General features: G+C 38.9%; 2 protein-coding genes across 2 annotated transcripts in view; both read right to left on the bottom strand.

Annotated features, from left to right (window-relative positions):
* Positions 1–6,486: 6,486 nt before the first annotated feature.
* Positions 6,487–9,964, bottom strand: LOC140932220 (uncharacterized). The gene is made up of 7 exons (XM_073381854.1): positions 9,946–9,964; positions 8,368–8,418; positions 8,108–8,176; positions 7,754–7,819; positions 7,298–7,366; positions 6,904–6,963; positions 6,487–6,616 (listed from the first exon to the last, which is right to left on the bottom strand). Exons 1-7 carry the CDS (start codon positions 9,962–9,964, stop codon positions 6,540–6,542), a joined length of 411 nt encoding a protein of 136 aa, XP_073237955.1. The 3' UTR covers positions 6,487–6,539.
* A 38-nt stretch (positions 9,965–10,002) lies between these two features.
* The window catches only part of LOC140932219 (muscle M-line assembly protein unc-89-like), a 325,339-nt gene continuing 311,766 nt past the window's right edge, over positions 10,003–23,575 (bottom strand). Inside the window, exons 6-8 of the mRNA XM_073381853.1 lie at positions 13,949–14,209; positions 12,633–12,941; positions 10,003–10,443 (exon numbers count right to left, since the gene is read on the bottom strand). Of these exons, the coding sequence (XP_073237954.1) occupies positions 10,067–10,443; positions 12,633–12,941; positions 13,949–14,209 (947 nt within the window). The 3' untranslated portion in view covers positions 10,003–10,066. The remainder of the gene's footprint in view (positions 10,444–12,632; positions 12,942–13,948; positions 14,210–23,575) is intronic.

The following is a 23,575-nucleotide window of genomic DNA, read 5'->3' as shown; positions in this document are numbered from 1 at the left end:
AATAAAATTTCGCCGTTGCTTTTTTACGTTCTCCATAAAACGCACATTTAGGCATTGTCACGTCGTCGCGGTAAAGAAATGTTCAAAAAGGGTGATACACGTGCAAAGTTTTTGTTTTGCTTATTTAACCGGTTGTTTATTGTTTTTGGACGTTCTCGTTGCCATCGCGTCGTTGGATCTTAGGATCTGTTTACGTGGAGCTGGGGACCTCAGGTAGGTGAGGTAACCCGCCTGTCCATATAATCTCTCATTTTAATTTGATCACGTTTACATGATACTTGTAGGTGGGGTGAGCCGCCACATATTACCTCACCTATCTGAGGCCCCCCCTGAGTGATGTAAACAGACCCTGAAAGTCCCTGGTACTGATGGAGGTTAAGATACCACGACGGCAACGTTAGTGAAAGCTTCACTTAAAAATAATATAGAATTCGCGTTTATTCAAACTTCATTGCGTTTATCCTAGCCTTCTCACTTTGACAATTGTAGACAAACTCTCCAGGATTTGAATTCCTAAGAACCATATCTAACTTCAGAGCGGGAAAAAAATTCATCTTCATTTGTTTGCGTCCTGCAGAAAACGTAAAATTAGACCAAATTAGGTAATTTCACGTTGTGGTTGTGCAGTGGCGGCAAAGTGCCGTCGCCATCGTGACATCTCCTTATAGCCAAGGAACACCCTCGAAAGTTTTTATTTTTTTTTTAATCATTTGTTTCATTACCTCCCTACCCGACAGGGGAGAGGAAAGCTTAGTATTTATATTACGTATATTTATCAAGGCAATAGCGTGGCAAAACTCATATGAGAAATCGCGATAAGTTTTGAGGTTTTATGTTTGATTCATTGAGAGAATGGCGCAAGTTTTTTGTACCCAAACGCGAAGCGTAATAATACAGTAACAAAGAATCAAAAAATTACCTTCACATTCAGGTTTGTTTTTAAAAAAATCAAGCAGAATGCTAACAATGTCGACTCAGTTATTTTAGTCGATCACATTACCCCTCTGGTGGTCCTGGTCGTCGTATTCGAGAGTTGCCTGTGATGCGTGTGTTTTTCGATTGGTTCCATTTTTGAATTACAATGTACAGTCAAACTTCTACTAAGATGTCACCCTCGGGAAGTAGCGACTCTCGCAGGTGACCGCCGAGGAGGATGACTGCTTAATAGGGATTTGGCTGCACTTCCGTAAGAATTCAAAACACATTGTGTATGGAAGAATAACCATATTTAGTAATTTTGTTATAGGTATTGTAGTTAGCCTCATGAATGTCTGAATGAAATATTTTGTATATCATTTTCTTTTCTTTAGTGTTTGGTTATTTATTTATTTTTTTGCAATGGATATTACATGGATATTAAAGCCGGAATACTTTCTTTAATGCTGCTCTGTTGTTGAATACCTTTTCATTTTTACACAGTGCATGCTGGGAATTTTTCTTCCAATACGTTACAGTTTTTTGAGATTGTTGATTTTGTTATTATTATTGTTGTTATCTTTAACAATGGTTTTTTGCAATATGTGTATAAAAACTATAACTGACTTAGACCGAGGCCTTAATCTACTTGAGTCTGACCTCTGCGCGCGTAGTTGGGAAAGAAAAAGAGATTGACTGTTTCAACCCGAAGTAAAATTTATTGTCAAACAACAATAGGAAGATAAGCTTTTAACAACTTTTTATAGTTGTATCATTTACTTTATACTTCAGAGCGTTTCTACTGTTACTATCTGTGTAAAACAATCAAACTAACAACCAAAACATTATTAGATGAATCAAAAGAAAACTTCCCACGGAAGAAAACTATTCCCTAACTCTTCTCTTCTTTGGCCCCTTTCTCAAAATTCCCGGTAACGTTTCAGGCCCGAAACCAAATAAAACATTTTCAAATGAAAATGTAAAGAACACGAAAAAGCGAAAACTAATGAAACCTCGATCTTAAATGTTCATAACAACTGTTTCCCGGGCCCGTTTATTATCGGTACTTAAGAGAAATGGGCCCCTGATGTTTCATAAACCGTGAAAATTCTGCCTAAACAGCGTTCATCGAGGTCCGTTCAGGATCTGAAAAAAATAAGTCAGTGTAAGGGTCAGTTTGTGTGCCAGTGATTTCTGAGATTTGTGTACAGTAAACCGGTTAGTTCCGTTAGTCATAATTGAGTCCTTTAGTTAGTTAGCAAATTATGATAAGACAGGCCATGTGCGTACCCTCTGTTTACCGAACGCGCAAAGAGGAAAATGGTCTCCGCGCAACTAACGCGAAACCGGTAACTTGTTGGTACATCCGACTCTCATTGCTCCTCGTCCTAAAATTCCAATTTTATTTGTGAGTTCACAATGGTCTTTAATAAGTCTATGTTCCTCGCAACTCTGCAACTGTAGGCATTGAAATCAGTGACAAAAACTAAATTGGTTTCTCGTTGGACCAGTTCAGTACTTATAATACAACCCAAAGAGTTCTAGTGTAAAAATTAACGTTCGCTTTTCAACGTCGTGCAATATGTCAAGATTGATCGTAACTGATCTGACTGAAAATTTGTAAAGCAAGGTGTTCCCCAGGGTTCCATTATAGGCCCACTTTTTTGGAATGTACAGTCTACTCTCTCTTAACGGACACCACTATAAGACGGACACCTCTGTAAAACGGACACTTAGAGTTGGTCTCTGCCTTTCTTTACTTCCTTTATTTGACTCTTTATAAGAGGGACATCTCTCTAAGACAGACACTTACTGCAGGTCCCCAAGGTGTCCGTCTTAAAAAGAGTTGAATGTATTATTATAAAGGACGTCATTTTTTTAAGTACTACGATTTCTCTTAGACTGCATGCAGATGGTATACTGATGGTATACTTTCATGCTTAATTGCAATCCATCATCTTCAACAGAGCAACTTTGCCATCCCCGTTTAATGTAATGAGTAATCAATTACTCAGTATGCATACACCCGGATTCGACCTGTCATGATTCGACACTAATCACGTGACGTATCGCTTCGCAATACGTAAACGGTTGCAAAAGTACAGTAATTGAGAGTTCTGCCGTGGGATCCAAAACGGTGAGAGAAAAATCTGGCTGGCAAGGAAAGCTTAGCACTAAAGGACATAAGTGTAACGAAGCTAGAATCCCCACAAATGCGTTTTACCTGAAGAGGAAAGCTTTCTTGCCTGGAAAGCGGCGACATGATACAGAAATTACGATGTGATCAGATGATAAACCTGGAGGGCGAAGAAATCTGGCCACTTCAAGTTCTGCACAGTTTAACTGTTACTGGCGGAACCCTTCCCTAACAAGAAGTACTCCTCTTTCTCAGTTGTCAAGAATGCCAGAAGGTATTGAGAGATTGGGGTCAAAATAATGGAAATTAAGATCGCGGAAATTAACGTTACAGTAAATTACATGTAACGGCGCGGAAATTAACGTTAACAGAAATTAAATGGACGTTTCCCGTGACGTCACATATTTTAAATCGCCAAATCGCCCCATATAAGAGAATTCAGATTTCGGAATCTGGGAAATGTTTGCTTGTGGAATTAGGAATCCGGAAAATTTAGCTGGTAAAATCAGGAATCCCAAATTGTGGAATCCGGAATACAGCTAAAGGAATCTGGAATCCCACGATTGATTGTAATCTGGAGTACAAGTTCTCAGACAAATCAAGTACCTGATATCGGCATGCACTACATGTTAGCACACCACATAGTCGTGCAACATAAATTAATTGAACATTGTGCACATCGTTTTGTAAGCAATACGCACTTCTCAAGACAACTTCTTTTCTGTACTTATAAGTCTTTTAGTATCCTAACCAGTCCTTTTCCGTACTTACTAGTCCTTTAATGACCTTACTAGTTCTGTATCATCCTAACTTGTCCTTTTCCGTCCTTACTAGTCCTTTTCCGTCCTTGCTAGTCCTTTTCCGTCCTTACTAGTCCTTTTCTGTCCTTACTTGTCCTTTAATATCCTTACTAGTCCTTTAATGTCCTTACTAGTCCTTTTACGTCCTTACTGGTCCTTTAACATCCTTACTAGTCCTTTTCCGTCCTTACTAGTCCTTTTCCGTCCTTACTAGTCCCTTTGTGTCCTTACTAGTCCTTTTCCGTCCTTACTAGTCCTTTTATGTCCTAACTAGTCCTTTTCCGTCCTTACTAGTCCTTTAGTGTCCTGACTGGTCCTTTTATGTCCTTACTAGTCCTTTTACGTCCTTACTAGTCCTTTTCTGTCCTTTCTAGTCCTTTTATGTCCTTAGTAGTCCTTTTCTGTCCTTACTTGTCCTTTTGTGTCCTTACTAGTCCTTTTTCGTCCTTATTAGTCCTGTTCCGTCCTCACTAGTCCTTTTATGTCCTTACTAGTCCTTTAGTGTCCTAACCAGTCCTTTAATGTCCTTACTAGTCCCGTATCGTCCTTACTTGTCCTTTTATGTCCTAACAAGTCCTTTTTCGTCCTTACTTGTCCTTTTCTGTCCTAACCAGTCCTTTTATGTCCTTACTAGTCCTTTTCCGTCCTTACTAGTCCTTTTCTGTCCTTATTAGTCCTTTTCCGTGATTACTAGTCCTTTTCTGTCCTTATTAGTCCTTTAGTGTCCTAAATAGTCCTTTAATGTCCTTACTAGTCCTGTGTCATCCTAACTTGTCCTTTTATGTCCTAACCAGTCCTTTTTCGTCCTTACTTGTCCTTTTCTGTCCTAACCGGTCCTTTTAGGTCCTTACTAGTCCTTTTCCGTCCTTTACTAGTCCTTTTATGTCCTTACTAGTCCTTTTTCGTCCTTACTAGTCCTTTTATGTCCTTACTAGTCCTTTTTCGTCCTTACTAGTCCTTTTATGTCCTTACTAGTCCTTTTCGGTCCTTATTAATCCTCTAGTATCCTTTCTAGTCCTTTTCCGTCCTTTTCCGTCCTTCCCAGTCATTTTATGTCGTAACCAGTCCTTTTTCGTCCTTACTTGTCCTTTTCCGTCCTAACCAGTCTTTTTATCTCCTTACTAGTCCTTTTCTGTCCTTACTAGTCCTTTTCCGTCCTAACTAGTCCTTTTATGTCCTTACTAGTCCTTTCTTTCCTTATTTGCCCTTTTCCGTCCTTACTAGTCCTTTTCCGTCCTTACTAGTCCTTTAATATCCTTACTAGTCCTTTTATGTCCTTAGTAGTCCTTTTGTATCCTTATTAGTTCTTTAGTATCCTTACTAATCCTTTTCCGTCCTTACTAGTCCTTTCCTGTCCTTACTAGTCCTGTATCATCCTAACTTGTCCTTTTATGTCCTAACCAGTCCTTTTATGTCCTTACTAGTCCTTTTCCGTCCTTACTAGTCCTTTTCTGTCCTTATTAGTCCTTTAGTATCCCTACTTGTCCGTTTCCGTCCTTACCAGTCCCTTTGTGTCCTTACTAGTCCTTTTCTGTCCTTACTAGTCCTGTTCTGTCCTTACTAGACCTTTAGTGTCCTAACTAGCCCTTTCCGTCCTAACTAGTCCTTTAATGTTCTTACTAGTCCTTTCCCGTGCTTACTAGTCCTTTAGTGTCCTAACTAGTCCTTTACCGTCCTAACTAGTCCTTTATTGTCCTTACTTGTCCTTTTCCGTCCTTATTAGTCCTTTTATGTCCTTACTAGTCCTTTTCCGTCCTTACTAGTCCTTTCCGTTCTAACTAGTTCTTTTATGTCCTAACTAGTCCTTTTTCGTGTTTGCTAGTCTTTTACTGACCATACTATATAATATTTAGCCCTTTTGAAAGTCTCTTTTCAGCCATTCTGTTGCTGAGGAGAACACTCCAAGGGGCTTGGTAACCAGGCAGACGTTGAACTTGACATGATAAATGCAATATCTGCAGCAGATATTGCATTTATCATGTCAAGTTCACAAGCTATTGTGAATTGATTGAATGCTCTCGACCAATCAGATTTTTCATAGTGAGTCTGATGTATAATAATAGATAAATATAAGCTAACTAGCTGATAAGTATAAAGTGTTCCATCACGAAATTAGAAATAAGATGCATTCGTTGGTCGATGTATACGCATTTAATATTGGAAATTGCATACCAGAATTGTTTTTGTGCTAAGAGTTTATGCATGGGTGCTTTGAATTGTTGACGTCTTCTAATCAATTAAACAGCTCTTGTTGTACATGTTTGTAGTAATTCATAAATTGGTAATTATGAGTGGTGTTTTGTGTTTTGCTTGTACATTAACCAGACAGTTTCAGAAGAGACCATTCGCAAGATTACGTCATTTTAATATCAATACCAGACTCCATACAGGTTTTTGCATTCTTGTGCAAATTAGGGCTTTTGTCAATTTAACGTCGCTGGGCTGAAAAAAAAATTGAAAAACGAAATGGATTCTGATCGCAGTTATAGTAAAATGACGCCATCTTGCAATGGCCTATTACTTAATGCGTGTCTTGAAAATTGGACCTCTTAACTTTCTTTAATAATAGTTAAGCTATGTTTCGTATTAAGTCGTTGTGTAAAATTTGTTTCAAGTTTTATTGAGAAGCGATGCGTCGTGTTAGCTAATGAAAAAAGAGAAAAGTTGAACCTTCACTTTTGTCGTAGCTATAAACATGAAACTATGGAAAAAGGGGTATTTACCTCGTGATCATTTCTCTTTTCTTTGTTACTATCACCAGAAGCTGGAATGGAATAAAAGGGTAGCATAATAAAATAAATTTGACATCCACATTTCACACTGTCAATTTTTAATTACCAGTTGTTTGTTGTAAAAAGCTCAAATCCCGACTTCACACGAATGTGAACAGTGACTGGTATTAATCGAGTTTGCAAATTTTTACCTAATCTGACCTGCTTGTCATACCTTTTTTCCAATATAGTACAACAGAAAAAAAACATACAGCAGAAAAAGAATGAGACGACAAATTTTAATATTATTTATCTTCATATTAGGACTTCCATAATTTACCTTCAGCGGTTCCTTCAACGTGTCCGGATCCTGCTCCGTCCGCTTCATTCGACTCGGTAACTGCAAAGACACCATTGAAATTGTATAGTAAGAGTTTGCTGTAATATAAAGAGATCATGTCTAACTCCCCGGGTCTAACCCATGCTACAACCCTTTTTTTTTTGTCGCCGCAGCATTATACAAATAAACTCGTGAGGTCAATGTAATCACTCCCTTCAGCGCTCCCCCCGATCTCACTATCGACATGTGGCAAGTCTAGCTGATATCCTGAGTTATTGCATCAGTTGAAAAACTTCTCTTCTCTTATTTTCCTTCATAATACATCCCTCTTCCAGTTTACACAGGTTCAGAGTGTCACAAGTTTTGTCCTAGTTATAAAGACTTTCATACTTACCTTCCGCGGCCCCCTCAACGGCTCCTGCAGTGCCTGCTTCATTTGACGGCTCGGGAACTAGAGGTGGGACTACAAAAAGACCAATGTCATTGTATTACAGTTGGTTGTCTAAACAATAATGCGTATCAGGTGTGCAATTGTGCTTACAGTTGTATTACAGTTCGTTGTATAAATATAATCTGAGATGTCCGAACCAGACTTATGAATGTCCAAGAAGCTTCTTGAGTGGTGCCTGAAAGATTATTGCGTCATTAAGTTGACATTATTATTATTATTTCCGTCATCATCATCATCATCATATCATTATTACTACTAGTACAGGATCCCATCAGTACTATTATTATTGTTACTGTTAATCCTGAGTTATTGCATCATCATTATTTTTACCTTCATAATACAACAGTCATATTACACATGGTCAGCGTGTCACAAGTACTGAAAGACTTTCATATTTACCTCCCGTGGCTCCTGCAACGGGTCCTGCTTCGTCTGCTTCTTTAGACAGCTCAGGATCAGGCGGGACTGCAAAAGAAACATGTCATTGTATGAGGTTTGTTGTAATATGTAATTAAAGACCTTCGAATCAGATTAATGGATGTTGAATTCATAAGTCTGGGATGTTTACTACTAGTACAATTTAAATTACTTTAATTCATTGCTTAGTTTGGCCTGATTCCCAGGTTATTGCACCAGTCGAAGAACTTCTCTTCTCTTATTTTGCTACATTAAACAGATCCTTTTTCCATATTACACAGTACGGGTTCAGAGTGTCACAAGTTTTGTCCTAGTTATAAAGACTTTCATATTTACCTTCCGCGGCCCCGTCAACGGCTCCTGAAGTGTCTGCTTCATTTGACGGCTCGGGAACTAGAGGTGGGACTAAAAAAAGACTAATGTCATTGTTAGTTTTACAGTTCCTTGTGTAGATATAATTTAAGATCGCCGAACCAGACTTATTAATGTCCAAAAGCTTTTCTTGAGTGGTGCTTGAATTATTATTGTATCATGAAGTTGACGTTATTACTGTCAAATTCAGAAAACCGCCAACACCTGAAAAATTGTGGACCAACCTCGAGCTTCCCTTGCTGCAGCAGCGACGGTTCCTTTATTTGACTCTGGAGCTGCAAAGTCATCATAACAGAGCTACATCAGAATGTTTTTAAATAATTACCGCCTGGCCATTCTATCTATTATAGGCAATGTGTTGGGACAAGCGTAGATCATAATAGGGCAAATATGGGTACGCACCAGCCTATCACAAAACTTGAGATGATTCAATTGATTGCTTTGCTTTATTTTTCGTATTTTTTTTTAACTGGCTGTGTTTCCCGTAAGGCCTTCGGACCTCTCTCCATACACGTCCTTAAGTTTGGTTCGGGGTATCCTTTGATGAAATTATTAAAAAGGGGCGGTTCGGTTGCGATCCTATCTCAAATTAAGGACAGAAAAGGACTATTAAGGACATAAAAGGACTAATAAGGACGTAAAAGGACGGAAAAGGATTAGTAAGGACACAAAAGGACTAATAAGGATAGAAAAGGACGGAAAAGGACACAAAAGGACTAGTAAGGACACAAAAGGACTAATAAGGACAGAAAAGGACTAATAAGGACGTAAAAGGACGGAAAAGGATTAGTAAGGACACAAAAGGACTAATAAGGACAGAAAAGGACGGAAAAGGACACAAAAGGACTAGTAAGGACACAAAAGGACTAATAAGGACTAGTAAGGACTTGAAAGGACTAGTAAGGACATAAAAGGACTATTAAGGACATAAAAGGACCAGTAAGGACGTAAAAGGTCGGAAAAGGATTAGTAAGGACACAAAAGGACCAATAAGGACAGAAAAGGACTATTAAGGACATAAAAGGACTGGTAAGGACGTAAAAGGACGGAAAAGGATTAGTAAGGACACAAAAGGACTAATAAGGACAGAAAGGACTAATAAGGACGTAAAAGGACGGAAAAGGATTAGTATGGACACAAAAGGACTAGTAAGGACACAAAAGGACTAATAAGGACGTAAAAGGACGGGAAAGGATTAGTAAGGACGCAAAAGGACTAGTAAGGACACAAAAGGACTAATGAGGACAGAAAAGGACTAGTAACGACGTAAAAGGACGGAAAAGGATTAATAAGGACACAAAAGGACTAATAAGGACAGAAAAGGACGGGAAAGGACACAAAAGGACTAGTAAGGACACAAAAGGACTAGTAAGGACAGAAAGGGATTAGTAAGGACAGAAAAGGACAAATAAGGACGTAAAAGGACGGAAAAGGATAAGTAAGGACACAAAAGGACTAATAAGGACGTAAAAGGACATTAAAGGACTAGTAAGGACAGAAAGGGACTAAAAAGGACAGAAAAGGACTAATAAGGACAGAAAAGGATTAGTAAGGACACAAAAGGACTAATACGGACGTAAAAGGACATAAAAGGACTAGTAAGGACAGAAAAGGACTAATAAGGACAGAAATCGACTACTAAGTACAGAAAAGGACATAAAAGGACACAAGGGACAAGCGAGGAGTAGAAAGTACACAAAAGAGGAGTTTGGAGAAATGCGTACTACTTACAAGACGTTGTACACAGTGTTCATTTAATTTATGTTTCACGACTATATGGTGTGCTACCATGTAGTGCTTACCCTGATATCGGGAATCCATGGCGTGGAACCTATAATTGTCTTGGATTCCCTTACTTGGGGCGAATTGCCTGCTAGAAGACTTATGGCGGGAAACAGCCTCATTCAAAGATGGCACGTGACTTCAATAAGCAAATGAGGGCGCTTGGTTAGTTAAGAATTTGCTTAATGTCTCACCTTTTACTTTTAACTCAAATACAGCGAATGTGGTTTCTTCGTAGCAAATTGATTGACAGCTATAATTTCCCTTGTCCTCCACAGTGACGTCATTAATAGTCAGGGTAAACTCTTTTTTGCATTTGCTGTTAGTATTCCTCTCTTGAATTTTATACTTTTTCCCGCTTTTTATTGGCGCTGAACTGTCGTTGAATCGCCACTGTAGCTCCAGTACATCCGCACAATAGTCCGGGTCCACGTCAATCATGCATGTGAAGCTTTTGTTGGAAGACGTATCTGCCGTAACCTCGGAAGAAGAAACCTTTGGGTTTATGGGCCACGGACCTGTTTGGAATAATGAGCCAAATATAATAAGCATTGAATAACTCACTTATAAATAACTCATTATGAAATAACTGAGATAGTACGCGCGTTCTGATTGGTTAAAAACCTATGGTTTATTGTGCCTGTAAACTCATAGAAAACTTAAAGTTATTTTATAAGAGCAATAGACCGCACTTTCTATGGGTTTAGGGGCGTGATAATCCATTTGGAATGTTAGGAGAACCCTCGAAAAGCTTGTAAATCACTCGCCTTCAGCTTGTGATTTACAAGCTTTTCTCGTGTTCTCCCAACATCCCGCGTGGGTTATCACACCGGTAAACCCATAGAAAGTATGGTATGTTGCTTAATTTTATGATAGTATTGATAGTATGGGATATATAGAAAGATGTACAATTAAGAGATATTTCCATTTCGTTTTGCATGTTATAATATCTAGTGTAAGTCACTGCTAATTTTTATATGTTAAGTTTTATTCTATAGAGGACCACAAGGTCATCACTTTCACTACTGTCACGTGCTCCCCTCTTAAAATAAACTCTATCGATTGATGGATTGATTGAATAAGCGACAGTTTAAAAAAATATTGCACAAAGTAGCATAAATTACAAAGGAACCCCACTCTACGGCGACCGGTGTATAACGGACAGTTTTCAAGTTTGTCTTGACCAAAAGCTTATTGTACTAAACGGCCCTAAATGTAATAACATTTATTCTTAAATGTAATTAAGTCCTAAATGTAGTAACAATTTGCCCTAAATGTAACTTGACTCTTAAGTTAACAATTACAGCGATTACTCGAATAAGCGCGAGATAAATTAATAAGCACCGCGGCGCTTATTTGCGTAGATACGGTACTAACCGGTATTACCATAGCATTTAGCATCATCCTCAAATGAACGCCGCATTTTTGGAGTAAAAAGTTAATAAGTGGTGCGGGGCTAATTCGCGTAAGTTCGGTCCTTTCTTGCGTTAAGGCCTTCTGCATCATTTTCTCTAAAATTAACTGCCATAATGCGGAAACCGGTTAATACCGACAACGGACATTTTCTTTTGTCCCGAGTCATCAACTCCCATTTATCGTCAACCCTTCTTTACGGAACCTTTTCTCGGTGCCAAATTCCTGAACGTATTAAAAAGACGAAGATACTATTAAACTATCAAACTTCCCATATAAACAGCACATTCTTCTGAAATAAGGGGTGGGGATGCTCGTCGTCTCGTTTAGTGGTGTAAAGTTCGGATTTTGGTCTCATTTAGGGTGTTCTGGGCAAAACGCCATCATATTTAGTCGTGAAGGTCTCGTTTAGGGTTGCACGTGAAAAAGTTTAAAACTATTTTCAACATGGTCTCTTTTAGGGGTAAAAAAAAAAACTTTTTTGGGCCACGCCCAGATCGGTCTCCTTTAGGTAGGCATGAATAGATTGTGCTAGTAAATTCAGGAAAAGGTGCTTCACAATATACCCAAAACTTGCTCTAAAGTTGCTCAAATATCAAAAAGTTGCCACCAAAATTTAGAAAAGTTGCTTGCTCTAGAGTCGTTTTGTTTTAGATAAATACTCAAAACGTGTTTGTTTGTTTGTTGCCATTTGAACATTTTTATTAAATATTCTTACAATCATTAAAAGAGGCCAAAAGCCATTGTTATATGACAAATATAAATACTATGTTGTAATCAATATACTCTTACAGATATAAAGATAGCCGTTGTCCAGATTTCGTGGGCGTAATGCAAGTGTTATTTTATTGTCATTTTATTGTATATCCTTAGTTTTAATAAAATCAGTTTTGATAAAACCAAATTTAATAAAATCCTTCGAAATGAAACGACCTTTTATGGTTTGGATCGGGTTTATATCAATTTGTTGCTCAAAAGTTGCCAAGGAAGGCAAAAGTTGCCCTAGGTTGCTGGTACTACAAAGAGTTGCTCAAAACGCTAAAAGTTGCTTAAAAGTTGCCGAGGACAATCTATTTATGCCTACCTTTAGAGGTTTTATTCAAAATTTCCGACAAGCATCCCCACCCCTTTCATATGCGGAGTCCCCCTCCCCCCGAGATCTTCTTCATATCTCTACTGCAGCATTTTGTGTATGGTTAAAGGCACTAAGAAATGACTTCATTGCTGCAGAATTGATCTAAAACAATATCCTGGAGACATATTTCCCCTTTAAGTATCAACTAAGGCTACTTACATTCGTATATCAGGTCAGTAACCTTAGACAATTTACTTGACCAGCCATCAATGCTGTTCTCTGCAGTGCACCAATATTCGCCGTATTGTTTTTCTTGCATGCGAGGATTCTTAAGAACTGAACTTAACTTGTCGTCTCCGATTAGTTCCTCGTAGATTTCAAAACCGTCAGATCCATTTTTGATTTTGTTACCATCTGGGTTGATCCAAACTACAGTAGGACGAGGCCATCCCTTGAAGATACACTTTAACTGAATTTTCTCGTTAAACCAAACTGGCGAACTGGGCTTGAAAACTCTCTGAACTGGACCTGAAGGAAATGGAATATATTCACACTTGATGCCTGAAGAGATGCCAACCTCTGGACACTCTCTCTTTTGCATTACCCCCCCCCCCCCCCCCTTCACCCTGAATCCTGAATATCAACAACACAGAAATACCCAAGAAACCGAATTAAGAATCAAAGAAAATTTGAATTTTGGAAGAAAATGGGATAAATTCATAATTAAAGTACAGAAAAGCTCATAACTCGATTTTATCCAGGAGATTTGGTGACGCGTACGGAAGACCGGGAGCCGGGAGAGTTGACATGTATGTGACTGACAGGCACTAGCCTGTTCCAGGCTCCTAGATAGTGGGGAAAGCGAATCGAATAAAATTGATTGGGGGCTGGAGAGGGATGGGACTCACTTTTTCGCCGCTTACCCGCTCTCTCGTTTCTCACCAGCCCCCACACGGTTTTCGCGCATTTTTTTCCTCTATCCGCTCATGGTGTCAGTCATAAGACCAGCTATGCGACCAGGCAAGTTGAGCAGAATCCTTTGTTCTGGTTAGCTGCTCCGAGAGATTGGGACTGAATCCGAAAAAGGATTTGCAAAACTATTCTCGTGAACAGTGGTCTTCCTTTTGCTAATTATGCGTGCGCGTTCAAGTCCGCTGTTCTTCTTAAAAGAACCGTTAATCAAATCCAGGGACTCCTGTCAAATCCTTTTTCCGATTTCCCAAAAGGGATGGCAGATGATGAGATTCCTGTACATTTTACTCATCAGATATAAAGACAAAACTCTATGACGTCATCAGAATTAATGTAATGAGATTCCCCCTCACAAATAGCCTCCCACGCAGGCGTTTTTAGGGGAGCTCGTATTTCTTCCCTCCCCACGGGAGGGAGGGAAGAAATACGAGCTCCCCTAAAAACGCCTGCGTGCGAGGCTACCTCACAAAAGGCCTAAAACATTCCTATACCACTCCTGTCATAAATGGCTGCCGTTAGACAAGGATTTCTGCGTCAGGCACGAATGAGAAAGTTGTACTTACGAGCGAGGGTTATCTGAGTGCACGAACAATGTGGATTCTGCTGCTGCTGTAGAACTAGATCATACACATTGTTGCTGCCATGAATCTCTCGTCTAACTTGTTCCCAGGTCAAGTCTTGTGTTGATCCTTTATTCATGATCGAGCACCCTACAGTTGCGTTAGAGCTCGGATTCACCGTGACTGTCTTCTGAGTGGAGTCTTGACACTCACTTGAACAGGAAGCTCGTAGTTCACAACTCTTGATGCTTGCAGGCAAGACGTCTGTTGATAAAAAAGCGTTAAAACATTTCTTTGCAAAATATTAAAAACAGCAGCAGTACTTTCACATGGTACTATTTATATTATTTAGTATGTAGTTCTAACTTTTGAGTTTGTGGATGAAATCCTATGGTGTGACCATTCAAATGAAGCCTCTTCAGCAGTATTTTCACATGGTACTATCTATTTAGTATGTAGTGCTAACTTTTGACTCTGTGGATGAAATCCTATGATGTTACCATTCAATTGAAAAAGCTCTTTAGCGACTTTTACATGGTTCTATTTATTTTAGCATGCAGCTCTAACTTTTGAGTCAGACCCTGCAGGGTATGGATGGTGTCGCCATGGTGTAACCATTCAAACAAAATCTCGTCAGCATTTCTTTCACATGGTACTATTTCGTTACTATTGGCTCAGACAATTCATTTAAATGGAATGCACTGAGGCTTTCTGTCAGCTCTTTTTGTTTAGAATTACTGAGTAGGGCCAACTAAAGTCCACTTATACTGGCAGAACATTCCTGAATTAATTGTCAGGGCTCAATGAGGCGGTTAAAAAGAGGTGTTTAAAAGTGGTCTACTTAGGGACGAATGTTTTGAGGAGAATTCCTTGATGGAAGTATTTTTTCCAACTCTGATCAACAAGGCAGATAGCTTTTTTGAAGTCTAACAGATTTTATCGCATTTTTTAAAACGGTTGTTCACTGCATTGCTGTAGATCCTCATAAACAATTACAGTATTTATTCGATTAACTGCCCTGGACGCTTATAAAATCTTTGGACCTTGAGAGTGGGCGCTTACTCGAGGCTGGGCGCTTATCAAATTTTTTTACCATTTTCAGCAAGTGTAGCATGTTTATTTTGAAACAAAACGCGAAGATGTATATAAAAAAACAAGGTTTCCGTAAAGTACGCTGAAGAAAACTGCGACTTCGGGAAATTCTCTTATTAGTACTAAATTAATTCTAATTTCAATCTCATTGCTACTCAAGTCAATAAGTGAATTCTCTGACGCTGCCTCCAAGCTCGATGTCCAAAATCGCCAGGTTTGTAAGAAGCAGGTACAGAAGGAGGGGGTTTGGGTGGGGTTGGGGGTGGGCGCTTATTCGAGGTGGGCGCAAATTCGAGGTTGGGCGCTTATTCGAATAAAAACGGTATGTAGGCAAAACCACAGCGTCAAACCACTGAGTGAGGACAGCCGGCCGCATCTTAATGGGGTGAGCTGGATCAGTGAACACTTCCCAAGTAGAAAAACTGCAGTAAACTGATCCTCACAGCAAGAAAAGTTATAGAAGAAGATATATATAAAAAATTCAAATGGTAAAGTGTATTTGCCCGACAGTTCGGTCTCCAACACAAAGCCTCAACGGGAGCTAAAAATAAAAAAATATTTTTTTGTTGTTGGTTTTTTAAGTTCGTGCTTGTTTCATCAAGCGGGTCCGGGCAGGAGCCGATTAGCGGTCAGGGTTGTCAAGATTTCATCCATGCTTTCCTGTTTTAATCTTTGATTTTCTCGTACGTAATTTATGCTTACATCGCCAATCAGTACTGTGCATTTTGGAGCATTCTTATCGTGGCCTTGCCAAATGTTTGACTTACACTTTGCTGACCTTGGTTATTTAAGTTCTTTTTAAGTCTGTTTGGGTTTGCCGTCAAACCAGTGTTTTTAGTTTTTGATTGGTTTGTAGCAGTTCTTGCCGATAGCAACCGCGTGTAGGTTTAGTGAAACCAAGACATAAACCCCCCACCTAGTTAGGGATACTCAACGACTGTTTCCTATAAAACATCTGTTTCGGGAGAAGCAAATATTGCCTAGAATATCTATCATTTGAGGAGATGGGAGGCTAGGGTACCTCGTGCGTGCGGTTACTATAGTCTGGCGATTTATTAGCAAAACTATATTATAATTTTGACTGTGGAGTTACTTTTTGGGGATAACATCTTTGCAAGGTTTCTCTGCACGGAAACCTTTTATGCAGATCTTAAAAAAATCCTCAAAAATCGCTTAAATTTGAGCTTGGAAAAATTTAATATATGTTAATTACCACTCGTTATGCGCATGGAGTGAAAAATACCCATGGCTGTGCATGTTTTGGCGTCCTAATACGAGCTCCCCGGTGGGAGGCTATAACAATCGTTGTTGATACTGTCTATCACGCGCATATCAGGGGCACCCAACGTTAATTTTTCGAAAATATCTGTTCGGAAGACGTTTCGAGATCTAGAATTTTCGGAACATTTGTTGTAAAATTTCTTGCTTGCCTGCCTCTCCTAGGATTTTCGAACATCTAAAAGATGGTATAATTGCCCATTTTTAACGGATTTGTACCGTAAAAGGTCACGTAGAATGGTAAGTTTTGATCGCTATAATTTCGGACCACTAGACTTTCAACTAGAAAATCCGAACAGATGAAAACTTTTTCGGGATAAAATATGCCTATATCTACCGTTTAAATACTAAAATACGTTTAACAATGGTTTTGAGCTATATTGTCGTTGGGTGCCCCTATAGCCACATGAGAACTTCCTCGTACGTAAATACTTTGTCTTCGGTACATGATCCAATTTACGTACAAATGAAATAGAGGCAATCATAAAATGCCACCCGTAACAGCAAACGTCTGATTCAAGATGAGAATCTTTCAAAATAGAAAATGAGCAGATAAAACAGCCCAAAACAACTCTTATGGACAAAAAATTGCGTGACACAATTTTTTTATGAGTTGAAATAATGATCAGTAAACGACAAGTAAAGGGGAAACTTTGTCACGTGGTACAAATTCGCTTTTGCCGTTTGAGGTAAACGTGATGCTTACCTCGTTTTTTACGTGCGTACCCACAGAAAAACTACGCGACAGAGGAAACCACCTTTAGGCCTTCTATATTTGAGTGGTATTTAATTATGTTATCAGTTTAGTTATCACATATTCATTTCTTGTTATCTCAATATGAAGTAATGTAAGTCGCAATTCAGACTGATTCTCGCATGTTCTCTCTTATCATCTTCCTGTCGTAGAATGACCTTCAATGACACCTGCTAAACCCCGCTAGTACAGACGTTTTTCCGGCTAGCTTTTTTCCCTGCCAGCAGAGGTTTTTTTCTTGCTAGTAGAGGTTTTTTCCTGCAAGAATTTTTCCATGTGCACCGTCGTTTACTGATATTCCCCAGTTGTCTTTCTACATGCTAAAACTGCATACCGTATTTCCTCGAATGATGGCCGTCCCTCGATTAATCGCCTCCCTGGAATAATCGCCCCCCTTTGAGGGAAACATTTAAAATAATCGCCTCCCTGGAATAATCGCCCCCCTTTGACGGAAACATTTAAAATAATCGCCTCCTCCCCGCTCCTCTTGTCATCTTCTCTATTTTATCTTCTCCTTGTAAAGTTTTATCGTCTTAGGAACTTATCAAAGATAAGAAAATATTTCACACAGGAGTCTTGCGAAATGGCTGTGCATGTCGCACACGTGGGCCTATTTGATCCAGAAGGATCTATAAAAGCATATGTTGCAAAACTCTACATAGCTGGAATAACGTATTGTCTGATATCTTTTATGCAATCACTTCGATCGACAGTAAAACTTCCTACAATTTATAACGCAAATAACCTCTTCATTCCAAACAGTTCCAAATGAATAGTGGAATATGAAAAAAAATTTTCAACTCCCAAGAAAATTTTATTGACGTCACCATGCAAACGTTTTGTCAAAGAAGTCAGTTCCATATTGGTAACATCATAGGATTTGGTCCACAGATTGTAATTTAAAGTGACAGAATCGTCTCCCGATAACTTGTCTGGTCGCGAAGGGGTTAATTCAGCATATGTGTTCAGTTGCTGTTAGCGAACAAAAATTCACACAGCCAAGACCAAAATCCAAACATCGTTCGTTACAGACAAAACTGATGTAGTGTATCTTAAAATCTTGTTCTTTGTTGACCTTTTTCATAAAATGTATTTGTTCTCCTCTTCAGTAGGCAAAATAAAGTATCATAAATGTCTTGACCTTAAGAATCTCAGGAATCTCTATGGGTAGTTGCGGACGTCAGCTTCTTCGCGCGTTTCGCAACAAATCGTCAGGTTAGCAACTTTGATTTCGTCTGAAAGACCCGGCATACAGAGTTTCAACAATTCTTTTTTAATTCATTAACTTTTATAGTTTTTTTTTAAAGTAAAAGCCTGTGACATGAACATCTGTTAACAACAACAATTATATTACTCTGGAAAATGCACTTAAAAATTTTTACCAGATTTATGGACTCTTTGCAACTTTTTCCAGGCCCTAAGGCTAAAACAGAGTGGCCTTTTCATGGGCAAAAAGCAAGAAAATAGGGTGAGGAATTTGTTGTTTCAACTCCATGAAACTAAAATTATACTGGAGAATACAGAGCAAACCACAAAATGATAAGAAGTATGAGTTTTAACACATACTTCTTAACTTACTTCTCGGCTCCGGTATATCATGACGCATATTAAAATATGTTAATATAGAGCTGATTTCTCCTTGTTAAGACTTATATAACCTACCTTGGATAACAAGGCTTGACAGAAAAAAGAACAGCATGAATTTCATGGAGCAAAACTGAAAATTTCTTCCCAGGAAGGCCTGTCTCTTCATGTTTGAGAAACAATAACTTGTTGGTTGGGACTGTCGATAGTTTCCCAGTTGGAATTCCTGTAAAACTAAAAGCGTAGGATGCTGAGCTGCGACAAAACCAAACAGTTTATTGTCCCTTTATTTATAATAAAATGTCGCGTACCCTGATTGGCTGCACATTAGGGATTGATAAACCCCCGCCGGGATAAACCCACCCTCTGGTCGTTTTTTATTTTGCTGCTCACGTATCTCTTAGAGCTGTTCCCACGATCTGAACGCCAGGAAACGGCATTGTTGATCTTACACCTACGTCATACTTTTCCCGCAAAAAAACTTTGTCGCCCTGTTACTTTGCGACGAATCCTTATGGACCTTCACAATTTCACTAAGTTCGGCATGAAAAGTTGGTCTATGGTGGTGATCTTTTGAATAAATACAAAAATTGCAATTTTGCGCGACATCTGCGCGTTATGGGAGTTTAAGACACGGAGCTAAAGCTGTAGTCACTCAATCGTTGGCTTTGAAATTAAAGTTTGTTTTGAATTTTCAAAAGTAATGCGTGAGGAATTTAACGGGTTCTTTCACGTAAAACAAATACAGAAGCCTTGACTGTGCGCTGTTCTATTGTAAAGCTTTTAGGAAGCGCCTAGAGCACTCAAGAAGTAAGGAGAAACACTCGACTACGTGTCGCGTTTCCCCCTACAGAGCTGCCTACACTTCTTGCTATCCTGGGTACACTTACGGCAACAGGACAGAGCACAGTCAAGAGTTCCTTATTTGTTAAATAACATCCTCTCAAGTTATCTCTGCATCTGAAGAACTTTCATGTGCTCACTCAAAGACACCCCGATAAGAGAAATTAAGTACTGCACCAACCATGTAACTATGCAATGGTCAAGGGCACCCGGCAACGAGAATATAGTTCAAAACCACTTAAACATAGCATTGTTAAACGTATTTTAATATTTAAACAGTAGATATAGGCATATTTTTATCCGCTATAAATTTTTCACCTGTTCGGATTTCCTAGCTGAAATTCTAGTGATCCGAAAATTATAGGGATCAAAACTTACCTTGTCGAAAATTTTAGCCAGAAAAAAGGCTCCCGAAAATTCTAGGTGACCTTTTTAGGGTAAAAAATCCGTTAAAAATGGGCAGTTATACCCATTTTTTAGATGTTCGAAAATCCTAGGAGAGGCAGGCAAGCAAGAAATTGTACAACAAATATTCCGAAAATTCTAGATCTCAAATCGTCTTCCGAACAAATATTTTCCAAAAATTGACGTTGGGTGCCCCTGATGTGTACGTGATAAACATCCGTTTCTCCTCGCTCTTCGCCGCTGGGGACGTTTCGCGCGAGAGGAGAAACGGATGTTTTGGCAGGCTACACATGTTCCGAAAATTCTAGATCTCAAATCGTGTTCCGAACAGATATTTTCCGAAAATTGACGTTGGGTGCCCCTGAATGGTTGCGCTTCAAGAAAAGTTAAAAAACGTGAAAGCGGAAATTTGTATAACTTGGTCCTATTTGTCTGGTTTCGTTGTTTTTCGCGATACTAATGCTTACAAACCGTTCTGTAACAACTTACTTTTTCCAGTCAGTATTTCTTTTTTTTGTTTTGTAATTTGTTTAAATGGCTGGAATGTTCTTGGCAAAGACAAATAAAACAACCAAGTGGAGGAATGACGAACACATTTCTTACATTCTTATAATTCAATTTACAAAACGGATTAAGTAAGTAGCTTTAGCAAGACTTACCGCCCACTTAGAGAAAGAAGGAATAAGGCCAATTACCACCTTCTGATAATTCTTCTTTGAAAGCCGCAAAACAGGAAAACCGCTATCAAGGAGGAAGCGATTTGGAAATAAACACATTAACTTCTCACTCTAAGCATAACGGATCGAGGATGAAATACTACGCATATAATCTGACTATTCCTAACTACGGTATTTCCTCGAATAATAGCCGGAGGCAAGAGCCATAATGGCTCTTGTCGGGGGCGATTATTTCTTTTTTCGCACATAAAGGGGGTGATTATTCGAGGGAAGGTGATTATTTGAGGGAGGCGATTATTTCAAATATTGCTTACTGGAAGTCGTGCCCTAAATATGTTTATTACGCCATTAAATCAAAGAATAATCATATCAAGTAAACTGAACATGGGTTTTTTTAAGTGTTCCAAATTTAGTTCCTTGATTAATTTCCATGGCTTGAATCTTCATTGATCAGTTTCAGTACTGGATCAGATTCCAGCAACAGTTGACAGGGAGGGCGTAAAAGGAAGAGAGATGACGAGAGGAGCGGGGGCGGTGAGGCGATTATTCGAGGAAGGCGATTAATCGAGGGACGGCTATTTTTTGGGGAAATACGGTATACGTAATTGACATATATCTTGCAGCTATTTTTGCAGGATGAAACTAAGCAGTATATCAACCATTCTGTCCCGTGTTTCTTGCTGTACAAGATTCATTTCTTTGAGCAGAGCACTGGGGGGAGGAACGCACGAAAGGGGTACCTTTCACAGGCTTCAGGAATATAGGGATTTCATTATTTGAAGCATATGAGAGGGTAGGGAATCTGTCATTTCGGTCCTGATAATTGAAAGACCAGAAAGGGCCAACAGACGCATTTTGTAGATGTTAAAGAGACAGGAAATCTTCCAGGTTTACTGATTCATTCAGATGTAAGAGGCAGTGCATATACAGCAGTTAAAAGAAATGCAATGTTCTAAACTTGGTACGTAAAAGAGATACCTTTTCTTTCAAAAATGGTACATAAAATTGGTACCGGGGGTTAAACCTTCGGCCGGGCGGCCAAGCCTCCCCTTACAAAATTTCCTTGAGTTTCTCCCCGGGGTAGAGCTCGCTTTCAAGATATGCTTTCATTCGGTTCCCCCCTTTCGCTTTGTTTCGCACGAACGTCAATAGTCAAACGTCAACTCCTGGTTTAACCGGTTTACAACGGGGCGAATACCGGCGGATGCAAAAGCAGCAACTTTGGCTGACAGAATCAGGATGTTTTGGATACTCTCATTAGAAATTAGAAGCCAAAATACCATTTTTCTTTTGCAGTAAAATAATTAACCTCTCATTCAATGGTTTGGCATATAATACGCGCGAACATTTTGCTAATTGTTAACGTCATTCTCACAGACAGAATCAGGATGTCTCTGATACTCTTACCAAAAAATAGAAGCCAATTGCCAAAAAATTTTCTTTTTGTAGTGGAATAATAAAGCTAGCCTCTTATTCGATGGTTTAGCATATATTACGAGCGGACATTTTGCTCATTGGTCGTATTTTACCTCGCCCCTGCGGGGCTCGGAAAAATGCTACGCACGTATTATATGCTAAACCATAAAATAAGGTGTATTTATTTACATTTTTTAAGAGAATAGGTAATGCCTTGTTGTTGTTGTTTCTGTCACTGCGCTTTGTAATGGGTTAAACCTTCTTTAATGATACCCCTGTGATCCGTGATGGTTCAACGACATTATAGCGAATACCCCCTCTAGGAGACTTTCAGCATCATTTTTCGATCAGTGGAAGAAATATGTCGGTTTTATCTGATAATACGTACCCCCGCACGCCCAATAAAGCTCAGTTCACTTCACGTAGTTATTGTCCACACCTTACGCTGCTGAGCTCTTGAATATGATGGTATCGCAACATCAAAACGGCTTCTTTCTCTAGTTTTTGTTCCTTAATAACAGGATAATTTTTCCTCATAATGACACGAAGTTTAAAGTTAATTGGGAAAAACAATGAATCATTCAACATGAATGGTACACTTATGCCGCCCATCATATTTATCTTTAACGGCCTCTTTTTGAGGGAAAATTGCATATTAAACGCATCAGTTTGCAGAAAAGGTAGAATAGCTTCGAATACAGTCATTCCCTGAATCATAAAATGCTACATTTTATGGGTAAATTCGAAAGTCTCGGTTATTTACTTGTCAAACAATGCTGTTTACTAGACCTTGTTTATTCAGAAAAGCAATGACACCGATGTCTAGGGACCGATTCAGAAAGTTCAGAAAGGCACCGGCGGCTGGGACACTTGCCAGCTATGTAGTGTGCCATTCATTTTACTGATAATTCGTTAAATATAAAAAAAAATTCACAGAAAAAGGAGTGGGAAATAATGTCTGAGAATGTGTTTTTCAGCTCACTAGCGGTATCCTCAAGCCCGGATTTAAGAAGGCGTCCCAATTTAAGATATCTCGTTAATTCTGTTTTTAACAAGGCCCACTATCATTAGAGTTATTCCCTGAAAGATCAAGACCGTGCCTGACAGAATATCAGAAAATATTTTGTGGTTTACTTTTATCCTTAGTTTAAATTGATTTTGCTTTGTTTGAAACCATTATCATACATTACCATACCCCAAGACAAGGACCGTGAATATATAATTCAAACCAAGGATAAAATTGAACCACAACACATACAATATTCTCCAAGCTTGAGGTAGCTAGGGTGGTTTCCAAAATCCCTGGCCTTCGCGGTCGTTAATTTTACCTTTTCATTCCCCTCCAAAGGCCTATCACGTTGTCTAAGAAGATAACTACATTCTGCATCCTTTCTATTCTTGTACGAGGTAGTATGACTCAGAACTGACGCGTGAACGTCCCTCTGTGGGACGTCGGTCAATCGATTAAACTTCAATGAGTATTAGGTTTAAAAGTTTTAAAACATTGAATTGTGCTGATCTATTTATATGAAAAACACAACTATTCCCCTCCGAAATAAATAAATAAATTAATAACATTAT

This window comes from Porites lutea, chromosome 3 (genome assembly GCF_958299795.1).
Source record: "Porites lutea chromosome 3, jaPorLute2.1, whole genome shotgun sequence".
Lineage (NCBI taxonomy): Eukaryota > Metazoa > Cnidaria > Anthozoa > Scleractinia > Poritidae > Porites > Porites lutea.
The sequence above is the reverse complement of the archived record's forward strand: the minus strand, read 5'-3'. Positions and strand labels throughout refer to the sequence as shown.